The sequence below is a fragment of the Diplotaxodon limnothrissa genome, linkage group LG11 (genome assembly GCF_057381915.1).
Source record: "Diplotaxodon limnothrissa isolate DT_005_m linkage group LG11, D_limnothrissa_male_GT1.1, whole genome shotgun sequence".
Lineage (NCBI taxonomy): Eukaryota > Metazoa > Chordata > Actinopteri > Cichliformes > Cichlidae > Diplotaxodon > Diplotaxodon limnothrissa.
The window spans coordinates 1,280,884-1,308,657 of record NC_140606.1 but is presented as its reverse complement, the minus strand read 5'-3'; the positions used below and the strand labels follow the sequence as shown (position 1 = coordinate 1,308,657).

Genomic DNA, 27,774 nt, shown 5'->3' with positions numbered 1-27,774 from the left:
TTATATAACGTATGACGCCTTTTGTATGGCCTGCTTTAACAACGTGCTAACCTTATTTACAATCAATATTGTATGGATGTAATAATGTGCAGGGTGCAAGATGCTAGCAGGCGAGGCATACATGGAACGCCATAACCAAGTGGCCGGCATAGTGTACAGGAACATCTGTGCCGAGTATAACCTGGAAGTCCCGAGGTCAAAATGGGAGATGCCCCCAAGGGTGGTGGAGAATGACCGAGCTAAGATCCTGTGGGACTTCCAGATACAGACGGACAAAATGGTGGTGGCTAACCAACCGGACATAGTGGTGGTAGACAAACAGAAGAAGACGGCCGTAGTGATCGATGTAGCGGTTCCCAATGACAGCAATATCAGGAAGAAGGAACACGAGAAGCTGGAGAAATACCAAGGGCTCAGAGAAGAGCTCGAGAGGATGTGGAGGGTGAAGGTGACGGTGGTCCCCGTGGTAATCGGAGCACTAGGTGCGGTGACTCCCAAGCTAGGCGAGTGGCTCCAGCAGATCCCGGGAACAACATCGGAGATCTCTGTCCAGAAGAGCGCAGTCCTGGGAACAGCTAAGATACTGCGCAGGACCCTCAAGCTCCCAGGCCTCTGGTAGAGGACCCGAGCTTGAAGGATAAACCGCCCGCAGGGGCGTGCTGGGTGTTTGTGGTTATAAAATGTACAATATACAAGACGTAAGTAATATGTAATAAATAGTGTTATGTATATACAGTTGAGTTATTGCACATGGAATTGGTATTGCACAGTGGTGGCCCATAGAGGAAGTGGGAAGTGGGGGGCTGTGTTATCGGTGCATGTGTGAGTTCAGGGTGGTTATCGCTTTGGGGAAGAAACTGTTTTTGAGTCTGTGGGTTTTTGTGCTGATGCACCTGTGGCGCTTCCCTGAGGGAAGCAGGCTGAACTTGGCCAGGGTGGGAGCTGTCCTTGATGATGTTTGCTGCTCTGCTGAGGCAGCGGGAGGAATAAATGTCCATCAGGGACGGGAGAGGGCAGCCGATGATCTTTTGTGCTGTCTTGACCACACTCTGAAGCCTCACTCTATCTGCTTTGGTGCAGCTGCCGTACCATACCGTGATGCAGTAGGTTAGCAGGCTCTCAATGGACGAGCGGTAGAAGGTCAACAGCAGGTTGGAGTTCAGCTTGTACTTCCTGAGGACTCTCAGGAAGTGCAGCTGCTGTTGGTTCTTCTTGATGACCGCTGAGATGTTTCCTGTCCAGGAGATGTCAGCAGAGATGAGGACACCAAGGAACCGGAAAGTGTGGACCCTCTCCACACACTCCCCGTTGATGTAGAGGGGGGCCAAGTCAAATCAAATCAAATCAAATCAAATCAAATCAAATCACTTTTATTGTCACATCACATGTGCAGGTACATTGGTACAGCACATGTGAGTGAAATTCTTGTGTGCGAGCTTCACAAGCAACAGAGTTGTGCAAAATACAATAATGTAAACAAGCAAAATAAAAGAATGGCTACATCTGAAACTAATAAATATATGTACAGTATATAATAGTATATGCATTTCTGGATGTGTATACTAAATATTTTCTACGTGTGTGTGTGTGTGTGTGTGTGTGTGTGTGTGTGTACACATATTTTACAAATTAAATAGAGTAAACAATAAATAAAATATATAAAAATATACAGAGTGAGACATGTGCAAAACAGTGGCATTACTGTACAGTACGGAGTGCATAATGTTAAAGTTCCAGTAGTGAAGCTGAGGTGTCTATGACGTGTTCAGCAGTCTGATGGCCTGGTGGAAGAAGCTGTCTCTCAGTCTGCTGGTACGGGACCGGATGCTGCAGAACCTCCTTCCTGATGGAAGTAGTCTGAACAGTTTATGGCTGGGGTGACTGGAGTCCTTGATGATCCTCCCCGCTTTCCTCAGGCACCGCTTCCTGTAGATGTCTTGGAGGGAGGGAAGCTCACCTCCAATTATCCGTTCAGAGCACCGCACTACTCGCTGGAGAGCTTTGCAGTTGTAGGCGGTGCTGTTGCCATACCAGGTGGTGATGCATCCAGTGAGGATGCTCTCAATGGCACAGTGATAGAAGGTCCTGAGGATGCGGGGGCTCATGCCGAATCTTTTCAGTCTCCTGAGAAAGAAGAGGCGCTGCTGCGCCTTCTTCACTGTTTTGTTTGTGTGTACTGACCACGTAAGATCCTCAGCCAGATGTACTCCAAGGAACCGGAAGCTGCTCACTCTCTCCACAGCAGCGCCGTTGATGGTGACGGGGGGGTGTACTTCTCTGCACCTCCGCAAACTTCACAATGATGTTGGAGCTGTTAGTGGCTGTGCAGTCGTAGGTGTAGAGTGAGTACAGGAGAGGGCTCAGTACACACCCCTGTGGAGCACCAGTGTTCAGTGTGATGGGGGATGAGGTGATGCTGCCCAGTCTGACCACTTGGCGTCTGTCAGACAGGAAGCTAAGGATCCAGCTGCAGAGGGAGCTGCTCAGTCCTAGATCCTGCAGTTTCCTGTCCAGCTTCGAGGGAACGATGGTATTGAATGCTGAGCTGTAATCTACAAACAGCATTCTCACATACGTGTCTCTCTTCTCCAGGTGTGACAGGGCAGTGTGTAGTGTCAGGGCTATGGCATCATCAGTGGACCTGTTGTGGCGGTATGCGAACTGTAGAGGGTCCAGTGAGTCGGGTAGTGCAGAGCAGATGAAGTCCCTGACCAGCTTCTCGAAGCATTTGCTTACGATGGGGGTCAGGGCTACAGGTCGCCAGTGCTGTGTCTCCTGAAGTCAACAATGAGCTCTTTGGTTTTCTTAGTGTTCAGTGCCAGGTTGTTTTCTGAACACCAGGCTGCCAGCTTCAGGACTTCCTCTCTGTAGTCTGCCTCGTCTCCCTTTGAGATGAGTCCGACTACCGTGGTGTCATCAGCAAACTTGATGATGAGATTGTTGTTGTGGGTCGAACTGCAGTCGTGGGTGTAGAGAGAATACAGGAGGGGGCTCAGCACACAGGGAGCCGGTGCTCAGTGTGCGAGTGGAGGAGAGATGAGGGCCGAGCCTTACAGTCTGGGGCCGGTTTGTGAGGAAATCCTTTATCCAGGCAGGAAATCCTTTATCCAGTCCTGGATGGCCGCTAACTTTCTGCTTCTTAATTCAGATCAAACTGAGGTTATTGTAATCGGCCCTGAAAAGCTTAGAAATATGGTATCTAAGCAGATTCTTACTCTGGATGGCATTACCTCGGCCTCCAGTAACGCTGTGAGGAACCTTGGAGTCATTTTTGACCAGGACATGTCCTTCAATGCACATATTAAACAAATATGTAAGACTGCTTTCTTCCATTTGTGCAACATCTCTAAAGTTAGAAATATCCTGTCTCAGAGTGACGCTGAAAAACTAGTTCATGCATTTATTACTTCCAGGCTGGACGACTGTAATTCATTATTATCAGGAAGTCCAAAAAACTCACTGAAAAGCCTTCAGTTGTTTTCCTATTACTATTTCCTAATAAGATTAAGTTTTCTCTAGAAATACCACAAGTTTTCTACTTATTTCTAAATATAAAACTTTAGAACATCAAATCAGTAGTTTGTCTCAATTCATTTGACTGGACTTTTCTACTTTGTTCAGCTCAATTTAGCACGTCATCCTCAAGTAAGCTTCTCTCTCAGCGTACACTTCCTGGTCTTTTGAGACCCTGTCTACTGCAGTCACTTTCTGTCTAACTCAAGCTTGCACAAGACTCACAACTTGCAGAGAAATGGGCCCTTTGACCATGAAAATATCTGTCACGACAATCTCGCACTGCACTGATCAAGAAGAGAAGCAGAACAGAGGAGAGAGGAGAGCTGTGAATAAGTTAAAGGAGCCTCGACCCCTTATGGGTGCTGCTTCTAATGAGGTCAGATATTGACTATTGGGCAAGCAGCCTCTTCCATTTTTCTGCCCATGCAGCTCATCCTAACTGGGATTTTGTTAGGTGTAATGCTCTACACTGTGAGCAGATTGTGGGTGGTTGTGTGTATGTTTTTAATAAGCTCTATAGGGGAAACAACTCACAGATGAATCTATGCTCTTCTTGCATCACTGTCCTGTCAAATTGGGCTTGTTGTTCTCTTTCTGTTTTCATTCTTCACTTTCCTTCTTGGTGAGTCTGTAATACTCCTCACTTCAGTGAAACTTATTTCCAGCATTTGGCTGTGAAACGAATTCCACAGTTTAAAGAAGTCACAAAAGCAAAGACAACACCCAATGTAGTGATTGGCTATGGCACTTGTCCTACATTTGATAAATTCGTTTTTATCTTATCAACAAACCACTTATTTTAGCTAATCAATGAATTATTGTCAAAAACGTCAACTGACTATTTAACTGACTACAATCCAATCTGGCCCACGTCAGTTCAATTTAAATTTATAGTACCAGCTCAAAACAACTGTTTCTTCAAGGTACTTTACATTGTAAAGTAAAATATTACGTCATGAAAAAATAATAATCTCACAATACCCAAGCACTTGGCAACAGTGGGAAGGGAAAATTCCCATTTAACACAAAGAGACTGAGGCAGCTATTTGCCATTAAGGTTGAGGCGTGAGGGAAGACAAACACAGAGAGAAAGAACCAAACACAAACTATGGCAGAGAGAAGACAAACTCTAATCACATGCAACAGAGTCAACAAGAAATGTCCAGTGAATTATGGGAAGTCCCTCAGCAGCCAGAGCCAATGGCAGCATAATTAAGGGAGAGCTTAGCCCTCGTTATAAGTTTTTATCAAAAAGGAAAGTTTTAAGACTAATCTTAAAAGTATGGAGGGCGTCTGTCTCTCAGATTCAATTTAATTCATTTCAGTGTTATTTATACCGCCCCAAATCACAACAACAGTCGCCTAAAGGCACTTTATATTGTAAGGTAGACCCTACAATAGTACATCCAGAGAAAAACCCAACAATCATATGACCCCCTATGAGCAAGGAGAATCGTTGTTGATAAACACCATAAGTCCATTAAGTTCAGGATGATCTTGTTATTAACAATATTATAACTTCTTTCAAAGGCAAAAGAATGAGATCACAGATACAAGGGGTGAAAATAAGCTTTCTCTCAAGGGTGGATGGGCTCTCCCTTAGCATGGGATGAGGAGTTTGGGAGGGGCTCAGAGTAGAGCCACTATGCCTTCACATCATATGGGGACACTGAATCCAAATGGACCATGTTCTGCACCTCAATTGCTAAGGCTGCTCAGGAAGGCCAGCTCTGTTCTGGGATGCACCCTGGACCCAGTGCAGGTGGTGGGAGACAGAAGGACTGTGGCCAAAATAACATCTCTGATGGACAGAGTCTCCCACCCCATGCATGTAGATGTTGCTGCAGAGCTGCTTCAGTGACAGACTGCTGCGTCCTCGATGCATGAAGGAGCGTTTCCGCAGGTCCTTCCTCCCTGCAGCTGTCAGACTGTACAATCAGAACTGCTCCCAACAAACACAGATGTTTACATCTGCGCTGTAACTGCAATAATTTAACCAACCGATTCGCACTACAACCTGGGTTTGCCTCTTATCTGTAGTTAATTTTATTTAATTTAATAACTGTACAGTACTCTGTTTATAGTAACCACTGTCCTTGATGTAAATATGTAAGAAAAAATGTGTATGTTTCTGTTCTGTGTCCTGTGTACTGTTTGTTTGTTTGTATATGTGTCTTTTTGGCTGCTGTTACAACCAAATTTCCCCTTGTGGGACAATTACAGGATTATTCTATTCTATTCTATTCTATTCTATTCTATTCTATTCTATTATGCAGCCGCAAAGATGGTTGATGCCTGTCATGGTGTCAGTCCATGAACCAGACAGTGGGCACTGGAGAATAAAGGAGCCTTCAAGCTGAAGAAGTCCTACTACAGCTTGGTTATCATGTGGGAGGCATTGCTCGTGGTTTGTGTGGTAGCAGAAGTAAAATCTCGGGTGTGCGAGGAGCTCGGTGAGGCCATCAAACAATGCCTTTGGTCTGCCTTAAAGTGATTCTAGCCAACCGTCAGGCAAGCGCTCTACTTTTACTGTGTATAGTAGTGATGGGGCGCTGCTGACTTCAGCTGAGGATATACATGTCCTTCTCAACAAATTAGCATATTGTGATAAAGTGCATTATTTCCTGTAATATACTGATAAACATTAGACTTTCACATATTTTAGATTCATTACACACAACTGAAGTAGTTCAAGCCTTTCATTGTTTTAATATTGATGGTTTTGGCATACAGCTCATGAAAACCCAAAATCTCTATCTCAAAAGATTAGCATATTTCATCCAACCAATAAAAGAAAAGTGTTTTAATACAAAAAAGGCAACCTTCAAATTATTATGTTCAGTTATGCACTCAATACTTGGTCGGGAATCCTTTTGCAGAGATGACTGCTTCAATGCAGCGTGGCATGGAGGCAACCAGCCTGTGGCACTGCTGAGGTGTTATGGAGGCCCAGGATGCTTCGATAGCGGCCTTAAGCTCATCCAGAGTGTTGGGTCTTGCGTCTCTCAACTTTCTCTTCACAATATCCCACAGATTCTCTATGGGGTTCAGGTCAGGAGAGCTGGCAGGCCAATTGAGCACAGTAGTACCATGGTCAGTAAACCAGTTACCAGGGGTTCTGGCACTGTGAGCAGGTGCCAGGTCGTGCTGAAAAATGAAATCTTCATCTCAATAAAGCTTTTCAGCAGATGGAAGCATGAAGTGCTCCAAAATCTCCTGATAGCTGCATTGACCCTGCCCTTGATAAAACACAGTGGACCAACACCAGCAGCTGACATGGCACCCAGACCATCACTGACTGTGGGTACTTGACACTGGACTTCAGGCATTTTGGCATTTCCCTCTCCCCAGTCTTCCTCCAGACTCTGGCACCTTGATTTCCAAATGAGATGCAAAAGTTGCTTTCATCCGAAAACAGTACTTTGGACCACTGAGCAACAGTCCAGCGCTGCTTCTCTGTAGCCCAGGTCAGGCGCTTCTGCCGCTGTTTCTGGTTCAAATGCGGCACCTGTAGCCCATTTCCTGCACACGCCTGTACACGGTGGCTCTGGATGTTTCTACTCCAGACTCAGTCCACTGCTTCCGCAGGTCCCCCAAGGTCTGGAATCGGTCCTTCTCCACAATCTTCCTCAGGGTCCGGTCACCTCTTCTCGTTGTGCAGCCTTTTCTGCCACACTTTTTCCTTCCCACAGACTTCCCACTGAGGTGCCTTGATACAGCACTCTAGGAACAGCAATTTCTTTCTGTGTCTTACCCTCTTGCTTGAGGGTGTCAATGATGGCCTTCTGGACAGCAGTCAGGTCGGCAGTCTTACCCATGATTGCGGTTTTGAGTAATGAACCAAGCTGGGAGTTTTTACAAGCCTCAGGAATCTTTTGCAGGTGTTTAGAGTTAATTCGTTGATTCAGATGGTTAGGTTAATAGCTCGTTTAGAGAACCTTTTCATGATATGCTAATTTTTTGAGATAGGAATTTTGGGTTTTCATGAGCTGTATGCCAAAATCATCAATATTAAAACAATGAAAGGCTTGAACTACTTCAGTTGTGTGTAATGAATCTAAAATATATGAAAGTCTAATGTTTATCAGTACATTACAGAAAATAATGCACTTTATCACAATATGCTAATTTTTTGAGAAAGACCTGTAGATGAGCAGTGGAAGGAGATATTGAGGACCTCATTCATCCCACTGAAACATCTTCTGTACAGGAAGCAGAGTCTGAGGACAAGGGCTGACCATCACTGTTGGAGTGGCTGTAGCTCAGGTGGTAGAGCAGGTCATCTACTAATCAGAAGGTTGGTGGTTTGATGTCTGGGTTGGTGGGTGGGCCTCTGCAATATTGTGTAGAGCTCTGGGATGGTGCCTCTGTATTACTGGAAACTGATAACTGGAAATGTGCTCCAATTACAGGGTAACTGGATCATCTGTTAGTCAACTAAAGGACGAACAAGGCCATAGTATGTTAGGGTCAGTATGTTTGAGGGTGTGTGGGAGTTTGCCCAACCAGTCTGCATGTGGTTTGTAGATGTGGAAAACGCTTTCAACAGTGTCACTAAGGTTTATGTGTTTACTTCAGTTATTTCATATTAGCCTCATTATGACCCCAGTTGGTTTCATTATATAAATACAAATAATGTTTAGTTAAAATGACTAAAAACTAAGTGATATCACAAACAAGGCCCTTAAATAAGCTTTTAAGTAATAATATAGATTGTACATGGGATAAAAGCTCCAAGATTGTTTATACTTTAGATAAGTATACGTTTAGTTTTACGAAACATGCAAATTAACTTTAACTTTGCAAAATCTTTTTTTCTTTAAATGGCATATTTACAGAACTAATAATGCCATGAGAACAAGTAAGAGTTGCTATTATTATTATTTTGCTATTGTTTATACAGTAAATTACAAGCTGGTAGTCCATTTATGTTAAATATGTCAATAGAATGAGGGTTAAGTAACTGAAAGTTCTCCATAAATAAAATGCATCACTAAATTTGATTGACTGATTGACTGAACCACTTTTATAATGATTGAATAATAATGCAGAAACTCACATGATCCATTAGCTCCTTGACAATGCCATTCCACTGGCCTGTGTTCTCATCCTGGACACCATATTTTCCATCTTCCACCAGGCGGACCTCGAAAGTAAAGCCTAGGATGTTGGCCAGCTCTCTGAGTAGATCGATGCAGTAGCCCTCAAAGCGGTCGTTTCCATAGAGTGGTTTGTCAGACTTCTTGAACATCACGTATGGTTCTTCCTGTTGGGCAAAATAGGGAGGAGGGATGAGTCTTAGCAGCACTTTCCATCTTTTACCTACAGATAAAGTGTATAGGTCATCTGATATGTAAGCCATGCAAACCCTAACATAAACTCCCCAGGTTGGTAAAGCATATATAAAGCTGCTGTGTGTGTGTGTGTGTGTGTGTGTGTGTGTGTGTGTGTGTGTGTGTGTGTTTTCCAGTCGTCCCAGTTCTGTGATGTGAGTTGGGGTTGGTACAAAGTGAGGCATGACCATAATAAGAGATAATCCCCTCATATCAGTTACTGTGTGCATCTCTCGGGCACGTCAAACTGGCGTTGGGCACAAGCTCAGCTTTCGGGGTTCCACATGCTTTAACAATAAGATAAGAGATGCTGATAGACAGACACAAAAAGGAGAGAGCAAGAGCTGGCACATACCCTGTGTTCACATGAACAGCTGGAGAAAGCTGTCTTTTTTCAAACCATTTCCTTTCTGCCTCCCGCCTACTGAGCATCTCCTTCACCATGTCCTTCTCGTCTCCCTCCACAGCTCACTCCCGGTTTCCTCCTCCACCTGCTTCCTCCTCTTTACACCTCTGCTTTATGCACCATCTGTCTTTTTTAGCCTTAGATGCTCATTCGTGCAGCATATCCCTCATTTCTTGTTTCTCGCAGACAAATAAATCGCAAAATATATCACCAAGCAGGTGTTATTTATCAGATAACTGTGGCATGACTGAAAAAAAATCATTTAAAATTGTTAATAGCTTTGACATGGTTTGTCACGTTCCTTAGATTTGGTCCTGGGGTTTTCAGTTTTGCTGTTTTAGATTCCTAGTTCGGATTCTTAGTAATATATTTGACTATTTTTTATTATTCATTGTTGTTCGAAAATTTCAAGTACTGAGTTTTGTTTTTGTTGATTGTTTTTGTTCCTGTTTGATTCAAATAGACTGTGTGGAAATCACTTAGAATTAAACTTCTGTTTTTAATTTTTAGTTGTTATTGTCATGCATTTCAGTTTTGCAATCTTGTGTTTTGTTAAATGTGTAATATTTGTACTTTTTACTTCTCTCCGTCTTTCGCTGTCTGTTCCTCCATTTTTCTTATTTCTGGATTAGTGTCTTGGTTCCCTTGTGCTAAATGGTAAAATGGTAAATGTCCTGCATTTGTATAGCGCTTTACTTAGTCCCTAAGCACCCCAAAGCGCTTTCCACTACATTCAGTCATTCACCCATTCACACAATTGCAGCCAGGAGGCAGCCTGGGATCAAACCACCAACCTTCTGATTAGTGGCTGACTTGCTCTGCCACCAGCATCGATGTGCTTTATTTTGTAAGAGAAGGCTGTAAAATAACAGAGAGAAATCCCAACATTCATAAAATCTACTTTGTACAAGCACTTGGCGACAGTGGGAAGGAAAAAGGCCATTTTAACAGCAAGAAACCTCCGGCAGAACCAGGCTCAGCGAGGGGTAGCCATTGGGGCCAGTCTGAACCATTTCGGGGTGATAGGAGCGAGTCTAAATTAGTTCTCTATTTTTTTCCTCTTTTGTAGGTTATTTTCTTTCATGCTTAGCACTGTTGTCCAGCTATGTTTGTAATTACTTTTCGTGTTGAATTGTTGAATAAAAGTTTATTTATATATCCCTCTCTTGCCCCTCGTCTATCCTTCAAGCTCGGGTCCTCTACCAGAGGCCTGGGAGCTTGAGGGTCCTGCACAGTATCTTAGCTGTTCCTAGGACTGCGTTCTTCTGGACAGAGATCGTGGATGTTTTTCCTGGGATCTGCTGGACCCACTCGCCTAGCTTGGGAGTCACTGCCCTGAGTGCTTCGATTACCACTAGGACCACTGTTACCTTCACCCTCCACATCTTCTCCAGCTCTTCTCTGAGTGCCTTGGTACTTCTCAGCTTCTCATGTTCCTTCTTCCTGATGTTGCTGTCACTCAGTATCGCTATGTCTATCACTATGGCTATCTTCTTCTGCTTTTCTACCACTACTATGTCCAGTTGGTTAGCCACCATGTGACGGCCAGTGGGCTGGCCTTGTGTTTTGTTTTTTCTTTTACCTGTTTCTTGCAGGTAGGTGGAGCTGACCCAATTAGTGATGCAGCACACCTGAGAGGCCAGTCCCAGTGTATATAAAGACACCTTGACTGAACCAGGGTGGCTGGCTTTGGTGCTGTCGCTCGCTGTCTGGCACCCATTTTGTTCATTTGGAAGTTTCAGTTATGGCTGTTATGTCCTTTACATTGTGTCTGTGAAGGTTCTCAGTCATCCAGGTCATCGTAGTCAAAGGAGCTTGCAAAGAAAAGCGTCTGGACTTCTTTAAAAGGAGCTTGCAAAGAAAAGCGTCTGGACTTCTTTAAGAACTTAAAGAAGTCCAGACGCTTTTCTTTGCAAGCTCCTTTGACTCCTTTACATTGTCTTTAAGTTGTTTTACCTTATTTTCATTAAATATGTCTTACAGCCTTTAAAAAAACCTGTGTGTGGTCTCCCATTTGTTTGTCACTTCCTATGAGTCGGGTTGTGACAACCACCAGTTTGTCCATCTGTATCTGTATCTGTATCTGGAAGTCCCACAGGATCTTAGCTTGGTTATTCTCCACCACCCTTGGGGGGATCTCCCATTTTGACCTCGGGACTTCCAGGTTATACTCGGCACAGATGTTCCTGTACACTATGCCGGCCACTTGGTTATGGCGTTCCATGTATGCCTTGCCTGCTAGCATCTTGCACCCTGCTGTTATGTGCTGGATTGTCTCAGGGGCATCTTTACACAGCCTGCACCTGGGGTCTTGCCTGGTGTGATAGACCCCAGCCTCTATGGATCTTGTGCTCAGAGCTTGTTTCTGTGCTGCCATGATTAGTGCCTCTGTGCTGTCTTTCAGTCCAGCCACCAATAGGATTTCTGGACGTCAGCCACTTCCTCTATCTGGCGGTGGTACATACCGTGCAGGGGCCTGTCCTTCCATGATGGTTCCTCCCCTTGCAACTCTTTCTTGGGTTTCTACTGCCTGAGGTATTCACTGAGCACGGAGTCGGTCATGGCCATTTTCCTGATGTACTTGTGGATGTTTTGTTGTTTCATCCTGGACTCTGGTACTGATACTCACCAGTCCTTGGCCTTCTTCCTACCGCTTAGGATACAAGTCAAGTCAAGTCAAGTCAAGTGGCTTTTATTGTCATTTCAACCATGTACAGTGGTACAGTACTGAGTGAAATGAGACAACGCTCCTCCGAGACCCTGGAGGATACAGACACAAGACAGTGCAATGGAAATGTGTGAAATGCTGAGTATTGTGCAAAAGTAACTTGCTGTCTCAGGGCTTGCAAAATTTCAAAATCCCTGGTAGCCCTTCAGGCAGGCACTCTTCAGTTTTCAGTTTTTTCAGGGACTCTGTCGCTGAGCCATGTTTCTGTGATAAAAAAGACGCAGCAGTCTCTAAATTCCAGCTGCGTGGTCTGCTGGAGTCGGATGTAGTCCAGTTTATTGAGAGGAAGATGGATGGAAGAACCGGTTGGCTTGGATTTGCTCTTAGCCTATTACGGACCGCACCACGCTTGATGCACTTCCGCTTCCTCACGCAGCGCTTTCGGCAACATGTCCACTGGCCACCAGCATCAGACGATGAAGGACAGAAGGCCCGATTTCCATAGCGCTTCCAGTAGTTCCGGGTCAGTTTTTGTGTGATGCTTGTAATTTAGAAGTGTTTGTCGTTGGTAAACATGAACACCGATTGTTCTGGTGTCCATGTGGCTCAGAGGTTATCATGAAAATTCGATAGAAAGCCCAAAAGTACAAAAACAGCACAATTTGGTCTTGAGTGGCCGCTGCTGTTCCCACGCCACCAGTGTGCTGCACTTGGGGTTAAACATGCATGGTAAGGAGCTTCCTTGTCTTGATGTCAGTGGCGTCTATCTCCTCCTTTGGCCAGCTTATTATCACAGCAGGGTACCTGATCACAGGCAGGGTGTAGGTGTTGATAGCCTGGATCTTGTTCTTACTGTTACAGTTCAAGTACCCTCTGCAGATACTTGATGGTGGTAGCTTTCATAGTGGCCTCTTTGTGGTTTCCATTTGCCTGTGGGATGCCCAGGTACTTGTTACTGTCCTCTCTGTTTGAAATGTTGTCTTCTGGTAGTTTGATCCCCTCAGTTCTGACTGCATTCCCTACACTTCTCCAGTCTGAACGACATTGCGGTGTCTGTACGTTAGGTGGTAGAAAGGAGGCCGGGGACTGGTGAGTGTCAAAACCACAGTACAGGATGAGACAAGGAACATCCACGAGTACATCAGGAAGATGGCCCCAACCAAGCCCGTGCTCAGTGAATACCTCTGACAGCAGAAACCCAAGAAAGAGGAGGAAGAGGAGTAACATTAATGGAAGGACAGGCCCCTGCACGGTATGTACCACCGCCAGATAGAGGAAGTTGTTGACATCCAGAAATCCAACCAGTGGCTGGACAAAGCTGGACTGGAAGACAGCACAGAGGCACTAATCATGGCAGCATAGGAGCAAGCTCTGAGCACAAGATCCATAGAGACATTCCATTTTACTCCAGCTCTGTCTAGCTACTGGTAGGACTTCTGGATGTCAGCTACTTCCTCTTTTTGCTGGTGGTACATACCGTGCATGGGCCTGTCCTTCCATGACAGTTCTTCTCCTTGTTCATCTTCTTCCTTGGACTTCAACTTCCTGAAGTATTCACTAAGTCACGCAATCAGTTCTGGCCATCTTCTTGATGTACTGATGGATGTTTGTTTTCTCATCCTGGACAGTGGTTCTGATAGTCACTAGTCTTCGGCCTCCTTCCTTTCACTTGATGTACAGTCACAGGGTGCCATCATAACACCACCTTTCTGGACTCAATGCAGTAACACTTTCCGTTCTTCACTGGTTGCAAACTAAAGATGCATCCACAAACGGATCTGCAATTAGAAATCAATTAGTAAATCGCCATGTCTGTCTTACTGTTCCATGGTGAAATGTCAAAGCTCATCACTAAATAGGTAAGTGGTGCTGCCTCTGCAGCTATACAAGCCTTTTCATCCCATTTATTTATATAGCGCTAAATTGCATCAACGTCACTTAAGGAGGCTTGATATCTTAAGGTAAGATGCTTCAGTTATGCAGAACGTTACTCCTTCTTGTCCTCGAATGGACTGTGGGTCATCAATGACCTTTCCTTGTTGCATCTTTTTCAATTCCTGCATCACCCCATATGTATGTACTTCAACAAATCATGTTTTCTTAACCTGTGATTCTGCTTTCCTGTTTCCAAGTCACTCTAGTCTACAATTTCTTCCATGTCACGACATAGCTGGCTGGTGGTATCAAAGTCTCCCTCCTTTCTCCTGTTCCGCCAGCTCTCAGTCTCATTATAGTCTTTGTGCTCTCTCCTAGCTAACAGTGGCCTTGAACCTTAATGCAGACTCTCTTTGTTTGTCCTTTTGCTTTATAACAGGCCCTTTGTTCTTTCTGCCTTATTGCATGCGCTGGTCCTGTCCCGGCCTTCAACAGCCTTCAACCTTAACACAGGCTCTTCTTTCTCTCCTGACCTTTGACAAACGCTAAGCCCTTGCAGGCTCTGTGCTCTCTCTCCTCTTTGCAAGCCCTATCACACTCTCTCTGCTCTCCATCGGCCATCAGCAGCCCCATGCCTTAACCCAGGCTCTTTTCTCTCTTGTCATGCAACTTTCAGCCTTTTGCAGACTCTCTGTTCTCTGTTGGCCAGCAGTTGCCCCAAACCTAATGCAGCTTATCTCTCACCTGTTTCGCAACTTTCCACCTTTGCAGGCTCTCTGTTCTCTGTCGGCCATCGGTGGCCTTAATCTTCTCTCTTCTGTTTCTTATCGTTCGCTTGCTTTTCTGCTGCACTCTAGCCTTCAGTGGCCCTAACCCTTAAGGCAGCCTCTCCTCTTGGGACTGCTTTTGCCAACTTACAGGCTTTTCGCAAACTCTCTGTCTCTCACCTGCTGAACATCAGCGCCGGGCCTATCAAAGGCCCATTGTCTCTATCTTACCTCTAGTCTGTCCTCACATCTCATTTTGGTTTCTCTCCACCAAGCTTGCCCTCGAGCATCGTCACAGGCTCATTCTGCTGCTCTACCCTTTGCTCTCCAGACCCAGTTTCTAATGTAATGTGGTGCTTATGCATGTTATGCCTTTCCCTGTGCCATGCATTACCGCTAACGTTCATGTGTTCCATTAGGTCAGATCTCAATGCCACGGTAAGATTGATTTTTTTTCTTTGGGGGTCATGCCCTAACTCTTATCATTGAGGGGATTCAGTTGTGTTGTCCTACTGTGCTGGACCATCAGCATCTAACCCATTAAATACCACAAACTGAATTCTGTACATTAAGAAATCAATCAAAACCATAACTTTAAACTGAAAGCTTCATTCTTTTTGCATTCACATATTGGTGTGGTTGACATTCACCATCATAATTTTGAATTTGAGAGTAACAGTCTGCATCTCTCCCATAGCTGTGCTCTACCCCAAAAATAAAAACAGGAATGTGTGTCTTTTTTAACTGCACTGCAACTGTCTGTTATGTCACTGGACACATTACTGTGTATGTAATACATCTAATAGAGCATACCATGGCTCTTGGACTGCAAGACTGCAAGAATACTGATGTAATGTTGATGAAAGAGCAGAAAGCACTGTCTAGATAGTGATCAATATCAGTGAGACAGGAATGTCAAGACATGTAGTAGTATTTGTTCAAGAATAAAGTTTAAGGTGAAAATAAAAAAAGGAATTCAATAATTTGTAATATATTTATATTATATTTAAAATAGACACATACAGTCAGGTCCATAAATATTGGGACATCGACACAATTCTAACATTTTTGGCTCCATACACAGCAATGGATTCCAAATGAAACGAACAAGATATACTTTAACTGCAGACTGTCAGCTTTTATTTGAGGGTATTTACATCCAAATCAGGCGAACGGTGTAGGAATTACAACAGTTTACAAATGTGCCTCCCACTTATTAAGGGACCATTGAAAAACTATTGAAAAACAAATGTTGTATCCAAGATGGCCGACTCCCAAATGGCCACCATGGTCACCACCCATCTTGAGGAGTTTGCCCCCTCACATATAGAGATTGACAGACCATGTGACTTTCGTGCATTGCATGCCGGGAACTCGTGGCAAAACAATCCAAGTACCGCATCAAATGCAAGCATTTGCAGCACCGCAAAACGTTCATTCTTCGGTTCCAATACCTTCTTGCTTTTTCTTTGCCCCCCCCAAAAAGGTATGTACAAAACGAAGGAGAACAATACCGGTCTGTACAAAGACAGACTTGATGAAAAGTCAAAGAAAAGATACGAGGAAAAAATCAGTCGAGTGAAAGGGTCAGACCCTTACGAGCACAGAGTGGACAAAAGACGGTTAGCGTGCTGCCCAACTTTCACCACGCTCATATTTATAATTATACGGTTCTTGGAGTGAGTGCATACACTCATGAAGTTTAGTAACTTCAGGTCACTGCAACAAGCCCAGGTACAGTTTACCGACGAATGGGTGCATGACCTTGAAATGTACCGCGTAGAACGAAAGACCATCGTACGAACAAAGGTAAGATTTCCAGTCTCACAAATCGTCTTCATAAATACATATTCGTTAACCGTTTATTAATATAACCTTTGAGCTAAACGGTAATTAATTAGTAGTGGAAATAATTTCTGGTTCGCGTTACAGAAATGTAGCAGTGACAATAATACTGTATGCTGTAATCGTACTGGACAATTAGTGATCGTAATCCGATAACAACCGATCTCTTTACCCGTCGGCTTCCCGTGGCTCTCATGTGACCGGCTATTGCAGTTAATAATACCACAGCTTCTTGCCATTTTTTGTGTTTCTTTTTATCGATGTGTGACTGATTTCAATTGAAAGTCTGCGTGCGCTAGTACCTCTTGCCACGAGTTCCCAGAATCCTTTGCGGTCTTACCCCTGAATGACGTCACAGTTCAGGCCACTATTTCTCAGTCCAATGCTAAATATGCCAAACAACATTGTTGCTGACATCTCCCCGGCCATTTGTTTCAACCAGGGGACCGGGTCTGGCTCTCCACAAGACACCTGAAACTTCATAGTGAATCCAAGAAACTCACTCCCAGGTTTATTGGCCTGTACAAGATCACAGCCACAATCAACCTAGTCACTAATCGATTAAGTGACCAGACCCTGTTTTCCACACGTCGCACCTTAAGCAACGCATTACCTAACCACTTTCACTGCCGTGTTGGAGTAATCAGCACCCTGCAGCACCAGGCAGCAAATATTTCCTCTAAGCCAGAAGGGAAAAAAATATTAAGAAAGCTCATAAAACATGTGGTCGCTTTCAACACCAGCTGTCTGCCATCTACAATGCCGTTTTGAGACCCCTTCTCAGCTGCTTTAAAGCCCATTCGCACCTTTTGTCAGGTGATCTCAATAGGTTACATGATAGGGCGATGGACAGTCCCACAATGGCTTCACTCGACACCTCTGTTGATAATCACCCATGCCCTTTTAAACACCTTGGCTCTACCATTTGCTTTTAGAACTGAAGACGCTTTTTGGATGGGAGGTGAATTGATTGAGAGAATTCCAGTCGCTTTTCTTTCCAAGCTCTTTAGATTACCATGACCTGGATGAATGAGAACCTACACAGATATTTGCATGAAATACTAAAATGTCTCAGTTTAAACATTTGATGTTTTCTATCTTATATTGTGAATAAATCTGGGTTTTCCATGATTTGAAAAACAGTGCATTCTCTTTTTATTCTTATAATTAAGTCCTAACGTTTTCGGAATTATTTTTTTTATATGGTAAAGCTGTAACGGTTCTGGTGGCATGCTCATGATTACCAACATGAAACAAGGGAAAAAGAAGCAAAAAAACTAAACAAACCTCTTAATGTGGAGGAGGGGTTTGTGTGATCTGTGGTTTGTATATGAAATTTGCCCCCAGTATGGTTTTCCAAGGCCAATTGGTCCTGCGTGAGTGATGAGACCAAATGTGATTCACAAGATGATGACAACAGCAACGAATCATGTTACCTCAACTGTATCAAGGTTACCAGGACCCCCACTCATTTTTCACATGTTCTGAGGAAAAATTTTCCACAAAAATACATCATGTTTGTTGTGCGTCTGTGTTACACAAGTATTACAGAAAATTCAGAATTTCAAATTGTTTTCTCACAACACGTTCAATGTGTAACAGACTTAAAAGTTAGGGATGTGGCTGCTGTAATAGATAAATAGGTGGTAGCACAGAGTGTAGAACCCAGTTCCTGTCTACAAGGCCTCATCTATAATCCACTGGAGAATTTTAATGGAATTGTCTTGTGCAGTTTTATTAATGTATCAGTCCTAAACAGTAGAGATATGTGTGCATTGCACTCATACAATTTGTTTTTACAGCTTGATAACAAAGCTTGGTCACACTGATAATTTACAAACTCGAAAACTTGAAAATGTGGAATCCAAACCCAGTGGGTGAAATGATGGTTTCATCTTTTATAGTCTATGTACGTTAATCATGCTTACTCATCTCCCTTTGACTGCCACACCAAGAAAGAAGCAATGGAAAAAGCCTTATGTGCTCACCCATTTGGCTGAGCAGATTGATAGCTTTAATGTTTAAACATGGTGATAACCACAACCTGAAGAAATGAACTATAAATGAATTCTTGTAATCATTAAACTAGTCAGTATAACAAAATGTATGTAATATTTGAATTACCTTCCATAATTTGCTATAAAAACCCTAATCTTTCCTGCACGTTGTGTATAATGTGTCTCTACACTGCACAGTTATAGGGGAACACAAAAAGTAAATGGTAAATGAACTGTTTGTCATATAGTGCTTTTTCACTGTACCCGAGCACACAAAGCACTTTATACAATATGCCTCACTTAGCCATTCATACAAGCACTTTCTGTATACTCAAGTGCCTCCTATCTGACATTCACACTCCAATGGATGCATCGGAGACCATATTGGGGTTAGTATTTTGCCCAAGGATAGTTGGCATGAAGACTGGAGCAAGGAGGGGAGGAACCACCATGGAACAACCAACCCTCCACTCACCTCCAGAGTTACTTTAAAATTCAGTATAAGATGTTACTGAACCTGCAAAACAGGTGGTTAATCAAGATTTCAGTAACTCAACAAGAGAGAAAACCCAAAAGAGGCCTTACCTTTTCATGGTAGTAGAAACTGTATTTGATAAATTAAGTTTAGACTACCTACTCTATCATTTACTCTGAGCATTTAGGTTTACAGTATGATAATGATGAAGTAAGATATGATTTGCTGTTTAATCAACTGGTGACTTGACATATTAAGATGTCACGGTGGCCTTTTTGATTTGTAGCTGTAACTGTCTGTTCACACCTCCAGAAAATATTTTGCAACACCTTAACCGAGTTTAAATGTTAGTTTACATGACGCACAAAACACTCTGCTCTACTGTTCCCCTGCAGCGAATCATAAAAACAACTGGTTGTTTCTGTGACAATGAAAGCAAGTCTGGTCCTTGCTCTCTCCAAGACATTACACGGTATATTATCCACAGCTCTAGCTATTAGCCTAAAGGTACTCCATTTCCACAACAGCATAACTGGAATGACTTCCTGAGTAGATAAACTGTTGATAGGCCAAGATCTCAAGAGTAATTACATCATGTTTTATAGTACATAATCCAGGAGAAAATGATGAGAAGCCAGATGAAAGTGTGCATCAATCAAATGTAACAAACCCAATTATTGTCAGCCCTCCCTCCTTTTCTTTGCTGCTCACAGCCATCACACATCTCCCCATGACTCAATCCTGATATGGCAATTACAGCGGTGGAGAGTCTTTGCTAATAACTACAATCCAATCACTTCACAGCATGTGCGGAAAGAAAGAAGACCTGTGATAAATAATGACAACCCGCAATTTACTTGATATTGTTATTTTTACACTTGCTTCTTCGATATCAGGCTCATAAATGGCTTTAATGTGAATTTCTTCTTAAAATTTCCCTTTAGTGCCATGGTGCCATCACACGGCAGACTCTGTGCTGTCTGTGTTCATAACCACAGCCACAGGCATACACTTAGAGGGGGGACTTTTACAACGTGTGCATTTATGCCCCACAGTAAAAACATAAAGGAAGCTTTGAAACAAAATGTTTCAAGATTAATCAGTAAAGCAAAACGTCCTCTGATAAGAGAGGTCTTCTTTGGCAACGAGTCATTTTTACCTCCAAAATATGTGAATTATAAGAGATAAAACTGATGAACCTTTGATGTTAAATGTAAATATATGAAACACAGATGTGGTGCTGTGACATTAATCAGCAGCTCCACAGCATTTCCTCTAATCCCGGGGTTAATAACCGCATAGGAAAAAATAGCAAAAAAGAGAAAGGGGTAAGTATTTTTTCTTAATCTCAAAGAGGCTTAAAACGCATGAAGCCATTTGTTTTTGCTAATAAACATTACGTCATCTGTCCTTATTGTTTTCAGCCAGCCAATAATATTTCTGATGTACATAATTTCTAAAATGTATACAAGCCGTGAACATGAGCAGAAACACTGCTGAAACACAAATAAGCTTTTGACAAGTTAATAATTTTAGAAGTGTAGAGGTGCATCATGAGCACAAAGCAGGTTGAGCCCCCTGCCCTCCAAGAAAAGACAGATGTGAGTTGATAATTGACAGTCAGCTCATGACTCTTATAGCTCGAGACAAGCTAATAAAAAAGAAGAAACAAAAGAAGAGTGTTTTTTTTTTTTGGGGGGGGGGGGTAGCTTTTATGTGTGCTAACATGGAGGCGTTAATATTAAATAAGGTGTGATTAATTAATGAAAAGATTTGGGAGCAATTATTTCAAAGTGAAAGAGAAGAGCTTAAGGGCCTCTGTATTTGCTGCACCTGAATGATTTTCATGTATTCCATTACATAGATAGCAACATTTTCATGACGCCTGCCCATGAGCACAGGAGCCATGTAATTAAATGTAACTGAAAAATTACACGAAATGTTTCGTTTCCAGATCCTCGTGTATCAATAAGTCTCTTGTTTTCATCGCTATTAAAATTACTTAAGCACCATAATGAAACACTAATGTGAGTTCTATAAATACTAAACATAAAACACTGAAAGTAGATTTTTGTTCACAATCATTCAGTCTTGAAAGACGTGAAAGGGTCTGTGGAAGCTGGGGAGAATGTAATGGTGCCTGCAACATCATTCAGCGTGTCTGGTTTGGCAGTCAATCAGTGATGGTCTGAGCAGGCAGATCCACTGAGGAATGCTCAGATCTCTCAACCCAGCATCATGGCAAAGGATGCAATTAACACGCCAGTCCACTGTGCCCATTTCAAGCTTTATCTCTCCATAGCGTGACATGGATACCCATGCGGAAGCTGCATTAATGCATGGAGAAGCTGCAGCTGCAGCTGGAGGAGATAATGTATTCAAAGCCAAGAGGTCGTTAGTGATCAAAAGACATATGAAGTACATGCGAGGGTCATTAATCACCAGAAACTATTACCTTGGCAGCTAATATGTATTTACATTTTAATGCTTTCCTGTGATTATTTTCATGACTTGAAATAAAATATCTCCCTCTGCTGTTATTGAAGCTCACTGTAACTTACTGCAACTTCTGCATGCTTGTACATTTCACACTTTGCTGTGATACTAAGTTGAGATAGTAAGATACTTATGGGCTCAAATTGTCATAAATATTTTGCACTGGTAAATCAGAATGCGTATATTTGTGCATCTGTAGATAAGAATTTGTGTGTGCGAAAAAAAGATTTGTGTGCGTGAAAATATTTACATAAGTTGCAATTTTTTTTGTTAAAGTCTGGTTACAGATACAAAGCAAAAAAATCCGTGTGAAGCTCTGCACTCAAGTTTCAACTCACAAGTACGAATTTTGAGCCAATTTTTCTTCTTTTCAGCTGATTGGTCAATGTCATGTCAATCACAAATTTATCTATCCAATGAGAGAACAGATGGGTCAATGTCATGTCCTCTGAGTGCAGAGTTTCACAAGGATTTTCTTGCTTTGTATGTGTAACCAGACCTTAACAAAAAGAATTTGTAACTTGTGTAAATATTTTTACACACACAAATCTTTTTCTTATCTACAGATGAACAAATACAAAACTGATTTACAAGTACAAAACATTTATGACCACATTTTGAGTGCTGGGTGGTCAGAGTATCCAAGCAGTTCCTGGAGGATGAAGGCATTGGAGGCTTTTTTAGCCTTGCGCGTTCAGTGTCTGCACTGACGTTCATATTAGACATAACAACGTATTGTGTCATATTGACATTGTGTCTTGACAGCACACTATATACTAATTGATAAGATGAACTAATGTACTCAAAAGTTTTAGGCTAGCTCCACACGTACACGGGTATTTTTGAAAACTGAGATTTTCCTTTTTCATTTTTAAAAAATCCCGTCCACACGTAAACGCCAAAAACAAAGGAAAACGCTGCCGGGAACATGCCAAAGCAACAGGTGTCGATATATTCCTAACCGTGTAGAAATGGCAGAGTAAACAAAGATGGCGCATAGAAGCAGAGGGTCAGAGAGCCCGGTGGCGCCAGTGTCCGGCAGCCTCGCCTCTGTCAGTGCGTCCCAGGGCAGCTGTGGCTACAATGTAGCTGCCATCACCAGTGTGTGAACGTGTGTGTGACTGATGTGTAAAGCGCTATACAAATACAGGCCATTTACCATTTACCATAGAAGCAGAACTGAGTCCTATGTTTGGAGGACAGTAACTGTGTGTGTATATGTAAGCATTTAAACACAGCAGAGAGTAAAATTAACAGTAACAGTGTTTTGTCTAAGTCCGCCATTGTAGAAATTAATTTCACTGAAACAATAACGTGGCGCACAGTGTGACGTCAAAAAAGGCGCACACCTTTGACGCTGCGTTTTCTCCATTTTCCTCGTCCACACGTAAATGCAAAAACGCAAAAACTGAGTTTTCGAAAATCTCCACCCTGGCAGGAGTTTTTAAAAAATTGCGGTTTGCAGTGACCGAAAACGCCGTTTACCTGTGGACGAAAGATGCAAACGCATAGAAAAATCTGCATTTCAAAAAATACCCATGTACGTGTGGACGCAGCCTTAGTAAGATTTAGCGATGTGTTTCAAAGCACACTTGTTATTGTGTAGTAAGCTATGAGGAAGACTGTGCAATACTGTTCTGAAAGAGCCAGAAAAATAGACCAGAGAACTCTGAATGACATATTTCTCCACAGGAGGCGTCATGTTATACAGTCCTAAGCTTAAGATCTCAAAGAAAAGTAACCATACCAGTATAGTAGACACCACCAGGGATCGATTGGACAAGGAGTCAGAGACATTAGTTGTCTTCCCTTTCTGGTTGTCTGTCATGTTTAGGCCACTCGGAGGGTCCCAGGTACCAATCTGTAAACAAATATTTAATTAATTCTTCTTCTGTTAGAAGGCAGATAGAGTACATGCAAAATCCATTGGTACAGAAAAACATGAGAGCATGAAGTGTTAGATTTAAAAAACAAAAATGTTTAATGAGTTTTATATTACAGAACAAGTAAAGAATAATAGTACAGTTAACATAAGATTTATATTAAACAACATCGTCCCCAAAATAAACAAATATAGATTTAAAAATAAAATAAAATAAAACCAATGCGAGAACGAAAAATAAAAATGACAAAAACAAACAAACAAACAAAAAAACTCAGCACCAAGTATCATTTTCTAAATTAATTCCCTTCATAATGTCTGAGAAACTCAGTTAAATGTAACCATATTTCTTCTAAATCTACTCCCTTTCCTCTAACAATATAAGTAAGTCGTTCCAATACAATACATGATGCCATCTCCTTCACCCACATATGACTTGAAGGTAGTGATGGTAAATTCGATTATTTTTACTGAATTGAGTTTGAATGAGTCACTCGCCAAAATGAATCAGGTTTTTTGAGTCATTTGAGTCACTGAGTCAGTTGCCCAGAGAGTGTAAAAATGTACATTTTTACTCAAACTTAATTTGTTTCTCTTTTCATGTATATCCTACTGCTAAGATGAGTGATTGAAAAAGAAAAACAATTATTTTTATAGAGCAAAAAAATAAGATTTCTAAAGGGAACATTTATTTTATTTATTTTTATTTTATTTTATTAGTATTTTCCTCAAATGTGTCAAATATATATTTTCTCATCAAAATGTCCACTGAGCTGTGAGCCAGGGGGCGGTAATGCTCCTTAATGTTGGTTGTCAACCAAGAAGAAGAAGAAGAAGAAGCTGTGAGCCAGGAGGGAGGGGGTGAGTGACTCCTGAGTGATTTGTTCATGTTATGATTCCGCACAGGAAGGGAAGGGGTGAGTAACTCAAATGTGCTGTTAGCATGTTAGCAGAGCGATGCTACTGTGAACAGAGGAGGTATTGTCTTGATGTCTGTGAAGGTTCTCAGTCATCCAGGTCATCGTAGTCAAAGGAGCTTGGACAGAAAAGCGTCTGGACTTCTTTAAGTTGCTTGAAGACGTTTCACCTCTCATCCGAGAAGCTTCTTCAGTTCTAAGGTCAAATGGTGGAGAGTCCCAGATTTAAACTCAGTGGGAGTTTCCCCCCTGATGATCCTCTAATCACCTGAGCCAGGGTGTGACAATGGGTGTGGGTCACAATCAGCCAGGGTTTCGGGTGAGCTCATTGTGAAACCTGGCCCCACCTTATCGTGTGATTTGATCTGAGGTCAGATGGCCCAGGATGTGAGTGGGCGTTAAGGCGTCTGGGAAGGATGTCAAAACTGGATTATAGATGGCAGAGAGTTGGTGTCGTAAGCCCCGCCTCTGTTCAAAGATGGTCGCTCACAGTGGACATAGATGCTTCTTTCACTCCTCTTTCAAACCATCTGTCCTCTCTGTCCAAAATGTGAACATTGGCATCCTCGAAAGAGTGTCCTTTATCCTTAAGATGCAGATGGACTGCTGAGTCTTGTCCTGTGGAGGTGGCTCTTCTGTGCCATGCGCTTGTGAAGTGGCTGTTTGGTCTCTCCAATGTAGAGGTCTGAGCATTCCTCGCTGCACTGTACAGCATACACCACATTGTTAAGTTTGTGTTTTGGAGTTTTGTCTTTCGGGTGAACCAGTTTTTGTCTGAGCGTGTTGCTGGGTCTGAAATGCACCGGGATGTCATGCTTGGAGAAAACTCTCCTGAGTTTCTCTGATACACCGGCTACATAGGGGATGACAATGTTGTTGCGTCTGTCCTTCTTATCCTCCCTCGCTGGTGTCTGGTCTTCTTTTCTGTGCCTCTTTGCTGACTTTAAGAATGTGTGTGTTCCTTCTTTTTCCCTTCAGGCTTAGAGGGAACATGTCCTGCCCGGTGGTGTAGGGTCCTGATTACTCCAAGTTTGTGTTCCAGAGGGTGATGGGAGTCAAAGAGGAGGTACTGGTCCGTGTGTGTGGGCTTCCGGTAAATTTCGATGTTGAGGTTGCCGTTCTCTTCAATGTGCACAGCGCAGTCCAGGAAAGGCAAACAGTCGTCCTTTGTGTCTTCCCTGGTGAACTTGATGTTTTTATCCACAGAGTTAATGTGCACAGTGAAGGATTCCACTTCTTGTGTCTTGATGTTGACCCAGGTGTCGTCCACATATCTGTACCAGTGGCTGGGTACTCTTCCTTTGAAAGAGCCAAGAGCCTTCCTTTCCACTTCCTCCATGTAAAGGTTGGCTACAATAGGTGACACGGGGGAGCCCATGGCACAGCCATGTTTTTGTCTGTAAAAGCCTTCGTTGTACTTGAAATATGTAGTGGTGAGGCAGAGGTCTAACAGTGTGCAGATCTGATCGGGTGTGAAGTTGGTCCTGTCCTCCAAGGAGCTGTCTTCTTGTAGTCGTTTTCTGACAGTCTCCACGGCCTCCGTGGTGGGTATGCAAGTGAAGAGAGAGACTACATCAAAGGACACCATGGTTTCATCTGGATCCAGGGTAAGTTTCTGGACCTTGTCGGTGAAGTCGGTGGAGTTCTTGATGTGGTGTGGGGTGTTCCCCACGAGAGGCGCAAGGATGGTAGCAAGGTGTTTAGCAATGTTATAAGTGGCTGAGTTTATGCTGCTGACTATGGGTCTGAGTGGACAGCTTCTTTGTGGATCTTAGGAAGTCCGTAAATGCAGGGTATGGCATCCCCTGGGTAAAGGCGGTGATATGTAAGGCAGTCAATGATTTTGTCCTTTTCAAGGTCCTGAAGGCAAGCTATAACTTTCTTTTTGTAGCTGCTTGTGGGGTCTCGCTTCAAGGCTTCGTAGGTATTGTTGTCACTGAGGAGCGTAGTGATCTTTGTATGGTAATCTGTAGTGTTTAGGACCACGGTGCATCTTCCCTTATCAGCTGGTAAAACAGTGATGCTGTGGTCTTTGCTCAGGGAAGCGACGGCCTTCTTTTCTTGTAATGTGAGGTTAGACGGAGGGACTTTGGCACTGGAGAGGGTGGCCGAGACCTTCATCCTGATTTGTTCTGCTTCTGTCTGTGATAATTTATTAATCCGTATGGCGGTTTCTGTGGCTGAGATGAGGTCCACTATGGGCAACTGTTGCAGAGAAATGGCAAAATTGAGTCCTTTGGCTAATACTCTCTTTTCAGGTTCAGTGAGATTCCAGTCTGAAAAGTTCTTCACCCATTTCTCCCGACTGTCTTCCGGTGTGTTTTCTTCTCTGGGTTGTGTAGGTTCAGACTGAGGAGTGTGTGTTTTTGAAAGCAAGGTGTGAAATTTCCTGCGTTGTCTTTCTTTTCCTTTAGAGTGTTGGGCCCGCTGAGCTTTGTCCACAAACTTGTAAACCTCTTCTAAGATTGGAGAGGGTAGAAGGATTTCCAGTTCCTGCAGGGTCTGGCTGATCTTGATCTGGAGGGCATCTATGGTGAAATGGACCTGTCTTATCCTTTCACTTAAAAGGTGATTTTGCGCTCTCTGTAGAATCAAGTCTGCTCTGTATCCCCTGACAGTGAATCCAAGGCGCAGGCTCTTAGGAACAACTCTGCTTTGTCTGCATCTTAGGTTGAAACGGAGATGGTTCCTGTAATCTGCTAGTTTCCTTGATTCCCTTTCATACTCCCGCACCAGTTCCAGGGTGTTCCTCCCAAAATGTACGGCAATATTGTCTTGATGTGAGCTTTCTACTCAGGGTTTTTCTTTCCAGTCCAGAGCAGAAATGTTTCTGTTAAGAAACTGGCTGTTGTTTTTTTCCCCACAATTTTAATTATAAGTTAGATATATTTCTACTAATGAAATTAGTTTGCTAACAGCAACAGGGATGAGTCAGTGAATGACTCATTTGGGCCTTTGAATTTTTGAGTCAGTAAAGTGATTCTCGAGTATTGAACGATTCGTTTATGATTCGCACGTGACTACTTGTGGGTTCATCCATTTTCTTCCAATACAAACATATTAAGCACCTGGCTTGCAGGAGTCCAAAGTCAATTTATTTTAGCTGTCTGGAGCTAAAATCACGGTTCTTTGGATTTATACCCAACACACACATTTTTGCTTCAACAGGTATATTTACTCCAACAATCTTAGATAGAGTTTGCATGACTGATTTCCAGTACTGCTGTAATTTTGGACAGCTCCATGCACAGTGAAACAGAGTGCCCTTCTCGTCTAAACATTTACTGCAACTATCTGGGATGACAGGCGACCAGCGATTCAGTTCTACTTATATTGGAGGAGTTTCATCCTTGTATTAATTGATTGCCTTTGAGCTTTTAAACATGCAGTTTCCCAGTCCGCCTCCTGTATCTCCTCTTGGATGTCAGCGTCCAACTTGACATCCATGCGTCCAACTTGTCAGGTGGATTCTTTATCATGTGTTAATAGAGCTGTATAGAATAAAGAGATACGACCTCTACCCAAGGGCCTTTGAAGTATGACATTCTCCAATTGTGATAATGGTGGCTCAGATACAGTCTGTTTATATTTTGACAT

General features: G+C 42.8%; 1 protein-coding gene across 2 annotated transcripts in view; it reads right to left on the bottom strand.

Annotated features, from left to right (window-relative positions):
• The window catches only part of grik2 (glutamate receptor, ionotropic, kainate 2), a 326,927-nt gene that overhangs the window by 87,957 nt on the left and 211,196 nt on the right, over positions 1–27,774 (bottom strand). For both annotated transcript variants that reach the window (XM_085366080.1, XM_085366081.1), the window contains exons 9-10: positions 23,126–23,239; positions 8,576–8,782 (exon numbers count right to left, since the gene is read on the bottom strand). In XM_085366080.1, the coding sequence (XP_085222206.1) occupies positions 8,576–8,782; positions 23,126–23,239 (321 nt within the window). The remainder of the gene's footprint in view (positions 1–8,575; positions 8,783–23,125; positions 23,240–27,774) is intronic.